The 13,320-nt window shown below is 45.1% G+C and overlaps 1 protein-coding gene across 1 annotated transcript in view; it reads right to left on the reverse strand.

Moving 5' to 3' along the window:
* The window catches only part of FAT3 (FAT atypical cadherin 3), a 646,809-nt gene that overhangs the window by 165,729 nt on the left and 467,760 nt on the right, over window positions 1–13,320 (reverse strand). The window contains exon 4 of the mRNA XM_052662057.1: window positions 1,599–1,913. Within this exon, the coding sequence (XP_052518017.1) occupies window positions 1,599–1,913 (315 nt within the window). The remainder of the gene's footprint in view (window positions 1–1,598; window positions 1,914–13,320) is intronic.

Consider the following 13,320-nt stretch of genomic DNA (forward strand, 5'->3'; position numbering starts at 1 on the left):
CCATCAGTGACAGAAAATTTAAAAACCAAAATGAAAAAGGATTGTAAACTATTACATTAATAATACCATTTCCAGATGCATTGCTAATAGTTGTAGCCTTTAAAAACAGTGACAATTCATAGATCCCTAGTGCTGTGTTCATGCGTGATCACTTTGCCCCAGTTTCTGTGAGAGGAAGGACCCTTGATGATAGACGTCTTAGATCGGGTTTCCCAGGAGCAGAGTCTGAGACAGGGATGTGAGAACAAATGATTTCAAGAGGAAGTGTTCCCATGAGAAAGGGAGTGAAGAAAACAAGATAGAGGAGGATGCTAAGCAAGGATGTGGTCTCAGCTGAAGTCTAACCTCAGCCTGATCCCAAAGGGAGCTCTGAATCATCACTGTACTACTGAGTTGGATCCACCTGGAGGCAAGGAGGTTGGGCTTTTATATCTGGTGTCAGTTAGGAATTGGCTGTGGGCTGCTGGGCTAGTGTAGGTGTATAGATCATCTTGGCTGAGAAGTGTAGCCAAGGATGACTCTCTGAAGAAGGAATCAGCTTTGAGCCCTTAGCAGTCAATACTCACAGCAGTTGGGGGATGGCTGGACCAGCCTGATAAAGGGGATCTAGGCAGGGTATCAACAGTATCCACTGCAATCCACCTGGTCCTCAAAGATTTCCACTGGCAAGTCTCAGACAGCTGCAGCAGCACCTATTACATCAGGGCTGCTGATGGTAGAAACAGGGCTGGTTTTTAAGTTATTTTCTTTTCTTTATTCACTCTTCCGAATACACTACTGAGCAGGGAATGGAGCCCAAATCCAGTCCACAGGCATAACAAATAAATGGACTCAGACCATCCTTTAAAATAACAAAGGACTGACCATACACAGTGGAGAAGGCTGAAGACTGAGAAAAAGATGGCAGATGGAGATAACTCTTGACAGTTGGTGGGACCCTGGAAAGTGCCCATCACCAGTGAGGCTGACCAGTCTCCTTTTAGGCATAGCTGTTGCATGTCTGAAGTGGTTGGGGGAGCAGGATGGTGCCTTAGGCATGGTATTAATAGCTTAAGTCTTTATTTGAGATGGTGCTTATACTTGTTTTTATTTTTTATTTTCTAACAATGAAAAATGTTATGTTTTACTTAAGATTTTTCACTTTTTGCAGAATAAGCCTAGCTATGATTCGTGTCCCTCAATTTATACAGCTAAATTCATGTTCGATCACACTGTCAACAATTACGAGAGTTGTTTTCACTGGGATGTCTTCAGGACACGTTGAGTGGCGGGCAGGTGACGTTATTCTGCTGTTCCCCTCCCCTCACTTTACATCCATGCTCAGTACCTCGAAACGATCTGGGGCTACAGGAAGTGTGAGTGAGTAAATGATGGGGCAGGCTGTGTACTGCAAATGGGGAGGTTAGGTGTTAGGGCACAACCAAAGAAAATGGCCTCATTATTTAGGAGTGTCACTGCAACAGAAAGTAGCCTTTCATTGTTATGTGGCTGCACTTTTTGGTCCAGAGATTTTTTTGTTTTTGCTTAAAACATATATATGAATAAGAAAATAACTTTCTCCCCCTCATTAACGTTATTGAGTTTCAGAAAAATCTTACCGTGAGAATGTCGTAACTCCCTGCTGTAAACTGCTTTCTGGAAGAGACCATGCCAGTTTTAGGGTCAATGAAGAACCTGCCATCATCATTCCCGTCCACGATGCTGTAGGAGATCTCAGCGTTGGGGCCCTCGTCTCTGTCGAATGCAAACGCCCTGTAGATGGGCTCTCCCCGCTTCTTCCGGTCACGCTCTGGCAGCTTAATCTGGTAGACCTTCTCTGGGAACTGGGGCTTGTTGTCATTTTCATCCAGAACCTGAACCACCACCCAGATGGTCGACTGTTTCGGGGAGAAGCCACCATCTGTCACGGTCACCTGAGTTTTAAAAGAGAAAGTGTTTTACAATCAGAAAAGAGAAAAACTTTTCTCACCACTCCTCCCCTTGCCACCCCATGAAAGGTCCGTTCTGGGCAGCAGAGCATCTCAGCTTCTCTTTTTCTTGTAGTTCATGTCAAATGCATAACTCTTCATCATCCATGCATAAGAGCAGGGAAGACCCTCAATCTGGTAATGGAAGTCACTGATAAAAAGGTAGGAAGGAAGGAGGCTCTTGTCGTGGTGTGAAGAGGGGAGGCAGAAGAAATATGGTTGACTTTACAAAATGTACCAGGTTACAGAGACGCGGCAGACCTAAAATGTGCCCCTCTCTGCTGAAATTCACTCAGTGGCATCCGACTTTTTGCGACCCCATGGACTGTAGCTCTCTGGACTCCTCTGTCCATGGAACTTCCCAGGCCAGAATATTGGAGTGGTTTGCCATTTCCTACTCCAATGCCCTTCTCAGCAGACACCAAACACACAATAACCATTATTATGTGTTAAGCCAAGGGTGTTTCATCTAATCCTTGGGCAATGCCATCACCATCCAAATTCTTTCAGTACTCATGCTTTTTTCTTTCTTTTCCATCTTCATGTAAAATTTGTGATTTTTCTTACATTGTTACTGAACAAAAGGAAAACTCTGATTATAAGTTACAATTTTGATGGCTGCTCATAAGTACATTTGACAGTTACAATATGTTTTTAACAGTCATAAAATATTTTTTCTTCCTCTCTGGGAAGTGGAAAAGAATGGCCACCCTTTCCCATCACTCTGAGATGCTATTCTTGTGCATGTCTGTGGAAATGCAGAGCAGAGAGAGAAGAACAACTTGTAGATAAAGAATCTGCACGGCAGATGTAAACTGTCTTTGAGTCTTAGGATGAATAATCTTCTTGGTCATAGTGATGACAGTTACTATTTTATTAATACTTAACATCTGGATGGTGACATATAAGCACTCTCCTATCATTCCTCAGTAAGTGGAGCAGGTTTATTTATTCCCATTTTACAGATGAGAAAACAGAGGTCCCATCTTTACTAAGTCTAAAGTCAGGTACTGAACTTTTGGCAATCCTTGGTATTGTGTTTAATCACAAAACCTGGAGGAACCTCTATTCAATCTTTCAGTCATTACCTTGATTGAACTAACTTTAAGACTAACTATAAGATAGTTTATTATTTCAAAATACATAATTGGAGGTCAGAAGGGACATAAAGATGCACTCGGCATCAACAGGAGAAAAACCACAGTGAGTTACAGCCCCTCATCATCCAGTTTCCCACTTAGTGAAGCAACCTGACAGGAAAAATGAAGAGAAAAGAGGCCCGACTCATGAGAAGACAAATTAATGGCTTTTTGCAAAATGGGACCCCAATCTAGTCCAGTTTCTCACACAAGCTGCTTTAAAGTGAGAGTGAAGTCGCTCAGTTGTGTCCAACTCTTTGCGACCCATGGACTGTAGCCCACCAAGCTCCTCCGTCCATGGGATTCTCCAGGCAAGAATACTGGAGTGGAGTACCATTGCCTTCTCCAACAAGCTGCTTTAGAGGATGGCTTTAATAGAGTTCATAGGAGTTCTTGTTTTCTTTGAAAAATCAATCAAGTTTCCTTCCAAGGTTATTTCCCAATTGGCTTGTTACGTTTCACAAAAGAAACACCGTTAGGGTGACTGTGTGCCAAGGCTGGATTTTGACTCTTGAGTTAATTCTTGGCTATGACGAGTTCTGAAGAGGCACGTTCTGCTGCTGCTGCTGAACTAAACTGTTACACTCCCAGGTGAGCTGTGTTGACCAAAACACATTGATTTCTTTGCACTCATCTCCTCTGCCTCTCTTTTCTGCTTGAACGGCCCCTTTCCAAATTCAGATAACTCCCACTGTCCTCCCTGTGCCCAGAATCACCTCCTTATTGCTTGTCAGCACATGCCCTGCAGAGGGCTCCAAGTGGAGCTCTGGAGCGACTTCAGGGCCAGGAGGCTGCCAAGGAATGGACAGGCCCTCCTGGGGCCATTCACCTGAGGATCCTGCCACTATGAAGGTGCCTCCTTCTGGAGTTCTCCCGGGTGTACAAACCCAAGTCTGCTTATGGCGGGAAGGGCAGCAGCTGCACAGGCTCATAAACAGCCTCCAGGCTCACCTGCATCGCCACCTCTCCCTGGGTACCAGCCCCTATGCTCCCCCGGGCACATGGGCATCCTTCGGGTCTTCCAGCATACTCGCTTCTATCTCAGGGCATTTGCCTATGCCATCCTCTGCCCCTCACTTCACTGACCTTGGCTACTCATCCTTTGGATCTAGCTGAAATGCCATTTCTTCAAGGATGCTCCCCGACTACACAGATCAAGTACCAGCTGCCCACCCCCGCTCCCCCAGCTGCTCTATCTCCCTCCTGAATTATGCACTCTTGAAATACCTTATGCTCTTCTTTTGCAGCACATCAGTTCAGTTCAGTTCAGTTCAGTTCAGTTGCTCCGTCATGTCCGACTCTTTGCAACCCCATGAATCGCAGCACGCCAGGCCTCCCTGTCCATCACCAACTCCCGGAGTTCACTCAGACTCATGTCCATCGAGTCCGTGATGCCATCCAGCCATCTCATCCTCGGTCGTCCCCTTCTCCTCCTGCCCTCAATCCCTCCCAGCATCAGAGTCTTTTCCAATGAGTCAACTCTTCGCATGAGGTGGCCAATGTACTGGAGTTTCAGCTTTAGCATCATTCCTTCCAAAGAAATCCCAGGGCCGATCTCCTTCAGAATGGATTGGTTGCATCTCCTTGCAGTCCAAGGGATTCTCAAGAGTCTTCTCCAACACCACAGTTCAAAAGCATCATTTCTTCAGTGCTTAGCCTTCTTCACAGTCCAGCTCTCACATCCATATATGACCACAGGAGAAACCATAGCCTTGACTAGACGGACCTTAGTCGGCAAAATAATGTCTCTGCTTTTGAATATACTATCTAGGCAGCACTTACTGTCATGGAAATTAATTAAGCACATGATTCTCCACCAAGCTGACAAGTTGGTTAAGGGCAAAAACTGATCTTGCCTGTTGTATTCACTGCTCTTGTGCATGTCAAGTCACACAGGTGTCATTTGGGTATTTACTTAATAAATTAGACTCTAACTCAGGTCCTATTTGGACAACCTCTTTAGCCGAAACAGTCTCACCTCGTAAGACCTTTGTGGTTCATTCAAGGAGTAACCCTAAGCCGCCTCTCCACCCATAACGCCTCCATTTCCTCATCCCCTACTTTAACCACCATTCCTATGCTGATCATTCATGCTCAAACCTCGTCTCCCATCTCCAAACTAACATGTTCAACTGTTTACTAGAAATCTACTCTCTGGACCTCACACATGCACCCCAGCATCCCCAAAGCCCCATCCTGAAAAAAATCATTATCCTCCAGTCTTCTTCTCCCTTTTGCATTGTCTCAATGAATGACAGCCCCCACCCCTCACCCACTCACACACCGGTCTGCACCAGCACCCTGGGCGTCCATGCAGGGTCCCTGCTCTGTCTAACTATTCATATTTAAGCAAATGTGGAGGCCAGCAGGCATTTCTCATGTGCACCATTCACACCTGTCTCTTCTGGGACAGGCCTCATCTGCATCTTACTTGGAGACCCTCAGTGGCCTTCTGGTCTCCCCATCTCAGCCTTCACCTTTGTTGTAAAGTGTTATTTCTTCCTCAAAAGAAATAACTTCCTCCTTCCATCTGATCACATCACTGGCCTAGCGTTTTTCAGGGGCTCTTGAGGCTGAGGGTCTGGCCTGCCGTGATTATCACCACGCCTTGCCTGCTCGTCTCCACTCTCCACGCTCAGCTGTACAGCGAGCTTGGCGCGGCGCTGAGTGTGCCGTGCTCTTACACCTCCATTCCTCTGCATATGTGTTGGCTTCCATGGAAGTCCTTCTCTTGAGAATACACCTGCCTCATTCTAGAAGCTTCGATTCAAGCACTGTTTTTTTCTGCAGAGCCATCCCTGCCCCCTGCAGACAGCTCTACATGTCCTCGCCATGCTCCCCCTCCACTGGGTGTACCGTCTCAGGACATTAATTATCACCGTGCAGCTTTAAGTGTCTGTTGCCTTGTTGGTCTGTGCTCAATCCTTCCAGATTGCGAGCAAGTGGAGGTCAGGGACCATCTCATTCATTGTTCTGTTTGACACCCTGTACAGCCAAGTGCCAAATAAATGTTAAATGAAACTAAGAAGTGATCCACTCCCAACTCTGCCCTATGATAATGAATGGAGGAAACATTCAGACAGTGAAGGGGTCTGCTGCTTATCTGCAGAAAATGAAGAGACTGGTAACATAAGATCTCCCAAGTGCTCTATGAGTCTCTGAAAGGGGTCAGGTAGAGGAAGACAGAATTTTGTTGTTGCTGTTGTTCTGTTTTGGCTGGGACAATATGGCCTGTGGGATCTAAGTTCCCTGACCAGGGATCAAACCCTGGTCCCCTGCACCGGAAGTGTGGTGTCAACCGCTGCACCACCAGGGAAGTTGCAGGTAGACACAGTTTTAACCATACACTGGGGTTCATTACATTCCTCACATTGTTGCTAAGCCCAAGATTACTTATAACAATTTCTAGCTACTTCCAAAACTGTGCTGATCAGTGTGGACACTTGTCTACAATTTACTCCAAAGATCTTGCGTGTTGGCTCCCTCAGGACAGTGTGAGCTACTTGAAGGCAAGAACTTTGTCTTCTTCATCTCTTTCCTGGGACCTACCATATTCCTAATAAATGTTTGCTGACCCGAACTACATTCCCTATAACCTCAAAGTCTTAATGTCTATTATCATTTCTCTAGAGCCACTCATGTCTCCAGCCACATTGGTATCTGGAATATTGAAAGTGAAAGTGAAATCGGTCAGCCATATCCCACTCTCCCATGGACTATAGCCCATGAGGCTCCTCCATCCATGGAATTTTCCAGGCAAGAATACTGCAGTGCCATCTCCTTCTCCACGGTGTCTTCCCAACCCAGGAATCAAATCTGCGTCTCTTGCACTGTAAGCAGATGCTTTTACCGTCTGAGCCACTAGGGAAGCTGCTGCTGCTGCTGCTGCTAAGTTGCTTCAGTCATGTCTGACTCTGTGCAACCCCATAGATGGCTGCATGGGTTGGGAAGATCCCTTGGAGAAGGAAATGGCACTCCAGTATTCTTGCCTGGAAAATTCCATGGATGGAGGAGCCTCATAGGCTACAGTCCATGGGGTTGCAAAGAGTGGGATATGACTGACCGACTTCACTTTCACTTTCAATATTCCAGATACCAACAAGGCTGGAGACATGAGTGGGTCTAGAGAAGCAATCACTGACGATTCCATCAGATCCTCAAACTTCACACTTCACGCTGCCCTAGACCTCAGTCCATCGTGTGGAATTAGCCTACATGGAAGGAGCAACCCTGGAGACTGAGCCCAACTGAGATAAATCCTCATCACCTCCTCTGCTTCGTTTTTCATAAATGACATGTAAGGAATTAGCCACTGTTTAGAAACTATCCACGTGTCCTCTCTCTCTGCCACCGTAACCCAGATTTTCCACTCTCACAGTCGATCAGCAATCAGTGGTTCGGCAATCAATCACCATCCTGAAAGTTTAATTTCTTTCATTATGTACAGCTAACAAGGAATCATAAATAATGTAGTGCCACTGAAGGACAGCAAAGCTCGTTTCAACTTTCTGCACGCCCCCTGTGATCCATGAAGACCCGGCAGAGCCAGAAGGCGGCAGCACGGCCCGGTGCACGCCGATGACACAGGACACAGAGGAGTCTGGGTTACATCTCTCCACAGAAGAGGCAAGAGCTGCACAGGGTCAAAAGTGGGCGGACGCCGCCGAGGGAAGGCCGTACTTCTCTCACTCTCCTTCTAAAGAATATTTCATTTATTTATTCGGCCTCGCTGGGCCCTGGTCGTGGCACATGGATCAGGGTCGCTGTGGCAGGTGAACTCTTAGTTGCGGCACGACGGGTCCAGTTCCCTCACCAGGGGTCAAACCCAGGCCCCTGCCTTGAGAGCACAGAATCTTAGCCACTGGACCGCAGGAAACTCCCAGAAGGCCATGCTTCTCAGTCATTTAAATTGCATGATGTATTTCCTTTTCTCTCTCCACATGGCAGAAAACAAGTTAAGTACATAAGCTGCCTGAGAGCTGAGACGTTGTGTCTTGTCTGCAGTATTTTCCCAGGGATTATAAGAGTGTCTGAGAATATATTCAACATTTTCAAGATGAAGAGTTTAATTCTGTCATTCTCTTCAACCCTTGATTTTTCAAAAATGACTACTTCCAGGTCACTAACCACTGAACTGCCAGGGAATTCCCCTATATTTAAAATTGTAAACCTTTCTTCAGAGACTACATATCTCTCCTGCTTCACTTTACATTTGTCTTGGAAGCTTTATTTTCATCTGATATATTATATACACTTCACATGTAAGCTTGTTTATTGTATGTCTGCTTCTTTAAGAATATAAGCCCCAGGAACCTCCCTGGTGGTCCAGTGGCTAAGACTCTGTGCTCCCAATGAAAGGGGCCTGGGTTCCATCCCCAGTTAGGACACTAGACCCCACATTCTGCAATTAAGACCTGGTGCAGCCAAATCAATAATAAATGAATATTAAAAAAAAAATATGAACTCTACAATACATGCATTTTCATCTTTTTCGTTCATAGATATATCCTGAGTGCCTACAATGGTGGATGTAATAGGCATTAATAAATACTTATTAAATTAATGAACAAAATACTCATCCAGTGCCTTCTAGGTACAAAACTCTCTTCTTTTTAGGCAGATTGGGAAATCAATCAACCAACAAGCATGGGTTCCTATCAATTCACCCTTTCCCAATGCCCCAAATCCTTCTTGCTGTTCCTGACCTCTGGTCATCTGGCCTTATTCAGATATTTTCAATAAGAACTAATGCCTTATGAAGCAGTCCATGTGCTGTTTGATAGGTTCAGTCTTCCCAAAGTTCTTCTTATTGAACCTGGATCATCTATTCTTAGCCTAGACAGACAGTAGCTTCCTACAGACTGCCTTTGTTTCACTCTTTGTAACTATACAGAAAGACTCAAGTTCCTCTTCTACACTGTGCCAGTTATCTACTGCTGAGTAACCCCAAACTAGGTGGCTTAAGATAACCAGAATTCTTTTATTAACTCGCCTCCTGCTAGGGCTTGAACGGAGCACTTCTTCCTTGGAGACTTTCATGCAGCTGAGGTCATCAGTCACTCGGCTTGTGGGCACTGGTGACATCTGTTGGTTGATGGCAGTCACTGGCTGGGACCTCAGCTGGGGCTGAGATCAACAGGCCCAGGATCTACCAGTGACCGCTTCGTGTGGCCTGGGCTCCCTCACAGTGTGGTGGCTGGGTTCTATGAGCAAGAGGCCTGGAGGACAGTAAGTGGCAGTTTCTTCAGGCCCAAACCCAGAACCTGGCATAGCTCACTTGATCCATGTTCTATTGGGCAGCAGTCCCACAGTCCAGATTCAAGCAGAGAGGTCATAAACCCCACCTCTAAATAAGGGAAGCTTAAGTAATGTGTGGAGGGGCATTTTTAAAAAAATATTCATTTAGTTGGCTGCATCAGGTCTTACATGGGATCTTCACTTCAAGACAGAGGCACCAGAGAGGCGGGGGGCACCCACAGCATGTGGGTATCAGTTCCCTGTGCTCAGTCCCTCAGTCCTGTCTGACTCTTGTGACCCTATGGACTGTAGCCTACCAGGCTCTGCTGTCGATGGGATTATTGTGGAAAGAATACTGGAGGAGGCTGCCACTTCCCCCTCCAGGGGGTCTTCCCAACCCAGGGACTGAACCCACATCTCTTGTGGTTCCTGCATTGGCAGGGGGATTCTTTATCACTGAGCCACCTGGCAAGCCCAAGGATCAAATTCATGTCCCCTGTGTTGCAAGGCAGATTCTTAACCACTGCACCTCCCATGGTGGGGGGGAGGGGGCATTTTTAAAACTACCATACTCTCATTATCAAAGGAATGTGAATCAAAACCACAACGAGGTACCATCTCATACTGGTCAGAATGGCTGCTATCAAAAAGTCTACAAAAAAATGCTGGAGAGGGTGCAGAGAAAAGGGAACCCTCTTACACTGTTGGTGTGAATGCAAACTAGTACAGCCACTATGGAAAACTGTGGAGATTCCTTAAAAAACTGGAAATAGAACTGCCATATGACTCAGCAATCCCACTGCTGGGCATATACACCCAGAATTGAAAGAGACATGTGTACCCCAATGTTCACTGCAGCACTCTTAGGACATGGAAGCAACCTAGATGTCCATCAGCAGACGAATGGATAAGAAAGCTGTGGTACATATACACAATGGAATATTACTCAGCCATTAAAAAGAATACATTTGAACCAGTTCTATTGAGGTGAATGAAACTGGAGCCGATTATACAGAGTGAAGTAAGCCAGAAAGAAAAAAACAATACAGTATATTAACGCATATATATAGAATTTAGAAAGATGGTAACTATGACCCTATATGCGAGATAGCAAAAGAGACACAGATGTAAAGAACAGTCTTTTGGACTCTGTGGGAGAAGGCGAGGGTGGGATGATTTAGGAGAATGGCATTGAAACATGTATATTTCCATATGTGAAATAGATCACCAGTCCAGGTTTGATGCACGAGACGGCACTCAAGGCTGGTGCACTGGGATGACCCAGAGGAATGGGATGGGGAGGGAGGTGGGAGGGGGGTTCAGGATGGAGGACACATGTACACCCATGGCTGATTCATGTCAATGTATGGCAAAAACCACTACAATATCATTATTAGCCTCCAATTAAAATAAATAATTTAAAAAAGCTACTATACTGATAAAATTCTTAGGGATATTTGAGAATCCTCACCCCAGAATGAAAAAATTCAAATTCATATAATCATCTCTCAGGTCATTCATTACGTGCAATGAATTTCTATTAATTACAGTGCTTGTCTTTGTCAGGATATTTTCTTATATATCAGCTTTATTCTTACAACATGATAGCCAAGACAAAACAAGACAAAAAAGCACATCAAACTTACTCAGATCTGTGCAAACTGCTGTAGTCTTAGAGACAATCTCAAGTCTGTTTATTCAGCTCGTCATTCTACTCACGCTAAGTGGCAGTCCTGTCACACAGCTCTGGGAAATGACTGAATTAAACCATTTAGGTCTTTTCCTTCAGAGAAGCAATCAGTGTGTGGTTTCCTTATGAAGGCCAAAGTGCTGGATTTTACAGTCCTTACTATTCAATGTCATCTTACTGAAGGTTTCAGCTCCATATTCTAGGCTGCTGGGATCGTCACAATGCTGACAAAGAGCAGGTATCAAAAGGTTACTGTGCTTGGAGGGCTCACTCTGAGAGGCATAGTCCATGCTCCTTCAATTGTTCCTTTTGCTGTTAAAACAATCTCATGAGGACTTTCCTAGTGGTCCAGTAGATGAGAATCGGCGTGCCGATATGGGAGATACGGGTTCAATCCCTGGTCCTAGAAGACTCCACATGCCATGGCGCGGCTAAGCCTGTATGTCAAAACTACCGAGCCTGCTGAAGGTACTGAAGCCCGGTTGCCTAGAGCCCGTGCTTCACAATAAGAAAAGTCACCGTAACGAGAAGCCTGTGAGTGCAATGGAGAGGAGCCCCCGCTCACCACAGCTAGAAAAAGCCCTGTAGCAACGAAGACCTAGCACAATCAAAAAGAAATAAATAAGTCAGTTAGTCAGTTCAGTCACTCAGTCATGTCTGAGTCTTTGTGACCCCATGGACCGCAGCATGCCAGGCTTCCCTGTCCATTACCAACTCCTGGAGTTTACTCAAACTCATGTCCATCAAGTCAGTGATGCCATCCAACCATCTCATCCTCTGTTGTCCCCTTCTCCTCCTACCTTCAGTCTTTCCCAGCATCACAGTCTTTTCCAACAAGTCAGTTCTTTGCATCAGGTGGCCAATGTATTCGAGTTTCAGCCTCAGCATCAGTCCTTCCAAGAATATTCAGGACTGATTTCCTCTAGGATGAACTGGTTGGGTCTCCTTGCTGTCCAAGAGACTTGGGTCTTCTCCAACACCACAGTTCAAAAGCATCAATTCTTCAGTGCTCAGCTTTCTTTATAGTCCAACTCTCATATCCGTACATGACTACTGGAAAAACTATAGCTTTGACTAGATGGACCTTTGTTGGCAAAGTACTGTTTCTGCCTTTTAATATGCTGTCTGATTTGGTCATAGCTTTTTTTCCAAGGAGCAATCTTTTATTTCATGGCCGCAGTCACCATCTGCAGTGATTTTCAAGCCCCAAAAATCAAGTTTCTCACTGTTTTCATTGTTTCCCCATCCATTAGTCATAAAGTGATGGGACCAGATGCCATGATCTTAGTTTTCTGAATGTTGAGTTTTAAGCCAACGTTTTCACTCTCCTCTTTCACTTTTATCAAGAGACTCTTTAGTTCTTCTTTACTTTCTGCCATAAGGGTGGTGTCATCTGCGTATCTGAGGTTATTGATATTTCTCCCAGCAATCTTGATTCCAGCTTGTGCTTCATCCAGACCAGCATTTCTCATCATGTACTTTGCATATAAGTTAAATAAGCAGGCTGACAATATACAGCCTTGACATAGTCCTTTTCCTATTTGGAAGCAGTCTGTTGCTCCATGTCCAGTTCTAAGTTTTGCTTTTGCCCTGCATGCAGATTTCTCAGGAGGCAGGTCAGGTGGTCTGGTATTCCCATCTGTTTCAGAATTTTCTAGTTTGTTGCGATCCACACAGTCAAAGGCTTTGGCATAGTCAATAAAGCAGAAGTAGATATTTTTCTGGAACTCTCTTGCCTTTTTGATGATCCAATGGATGTTGGCAGCTTAATCTCTGATTCCTCTGCCTTTTCTAAATCCAGACTGAACATCTGGAATTTCATGGTTCATGTACTGTTGAAGCCTTGCTTGGAGAATTTTGAGCATTACTTTGCTAGCCTGTGAGATGAGTGCAATTGTGTGGTAGTTTGAGCATTTTTTGGCATTGCCTTTCTTTGGCATTGGAAGGAAAACTGACCTTTTTCAGTCCTGTGGCCACTGCTGAGTCTTCCAAATTTGCTGGCATATTGAGTGCAGCACTTTCAAAGCGCCATATTTTTTGATTTGAAAAAGCTCAACTGGAATTCCATCACCTCCACTAGCTTTGTTCGTAGTGATGCTTCCTCAGGCCCACTTGATTTCACATTCTAGGATGTCTGGCTCTAGGTGAGTGATCACACCATCATGGTTATCTGGGTCATGAAGATCTTTTTTGTATAGTTCTTCTGTGTATTGTTACCACCTCTTCTTAATATCTTCTGCTTGGTCCAGACCATTTCTCTCCTTTATTGTACCCACCTTTGCATGAA

The sequence above is a fragment of the Budorcas taxicolor genome, chromosome 25 (genome assembly GCF_023091745.1).
Source record: "Budorcas taxicolor isolate Tak-1 chromosome 25, Takin1.1, whole genome shotgun sequence".
Classification (NCBI taxonomy): Eukaryota; Metazoa; Chordata; class Mammalia; order Artiodactyla; family Bovidae; genus Budorcas; species Budorcas taxicolor.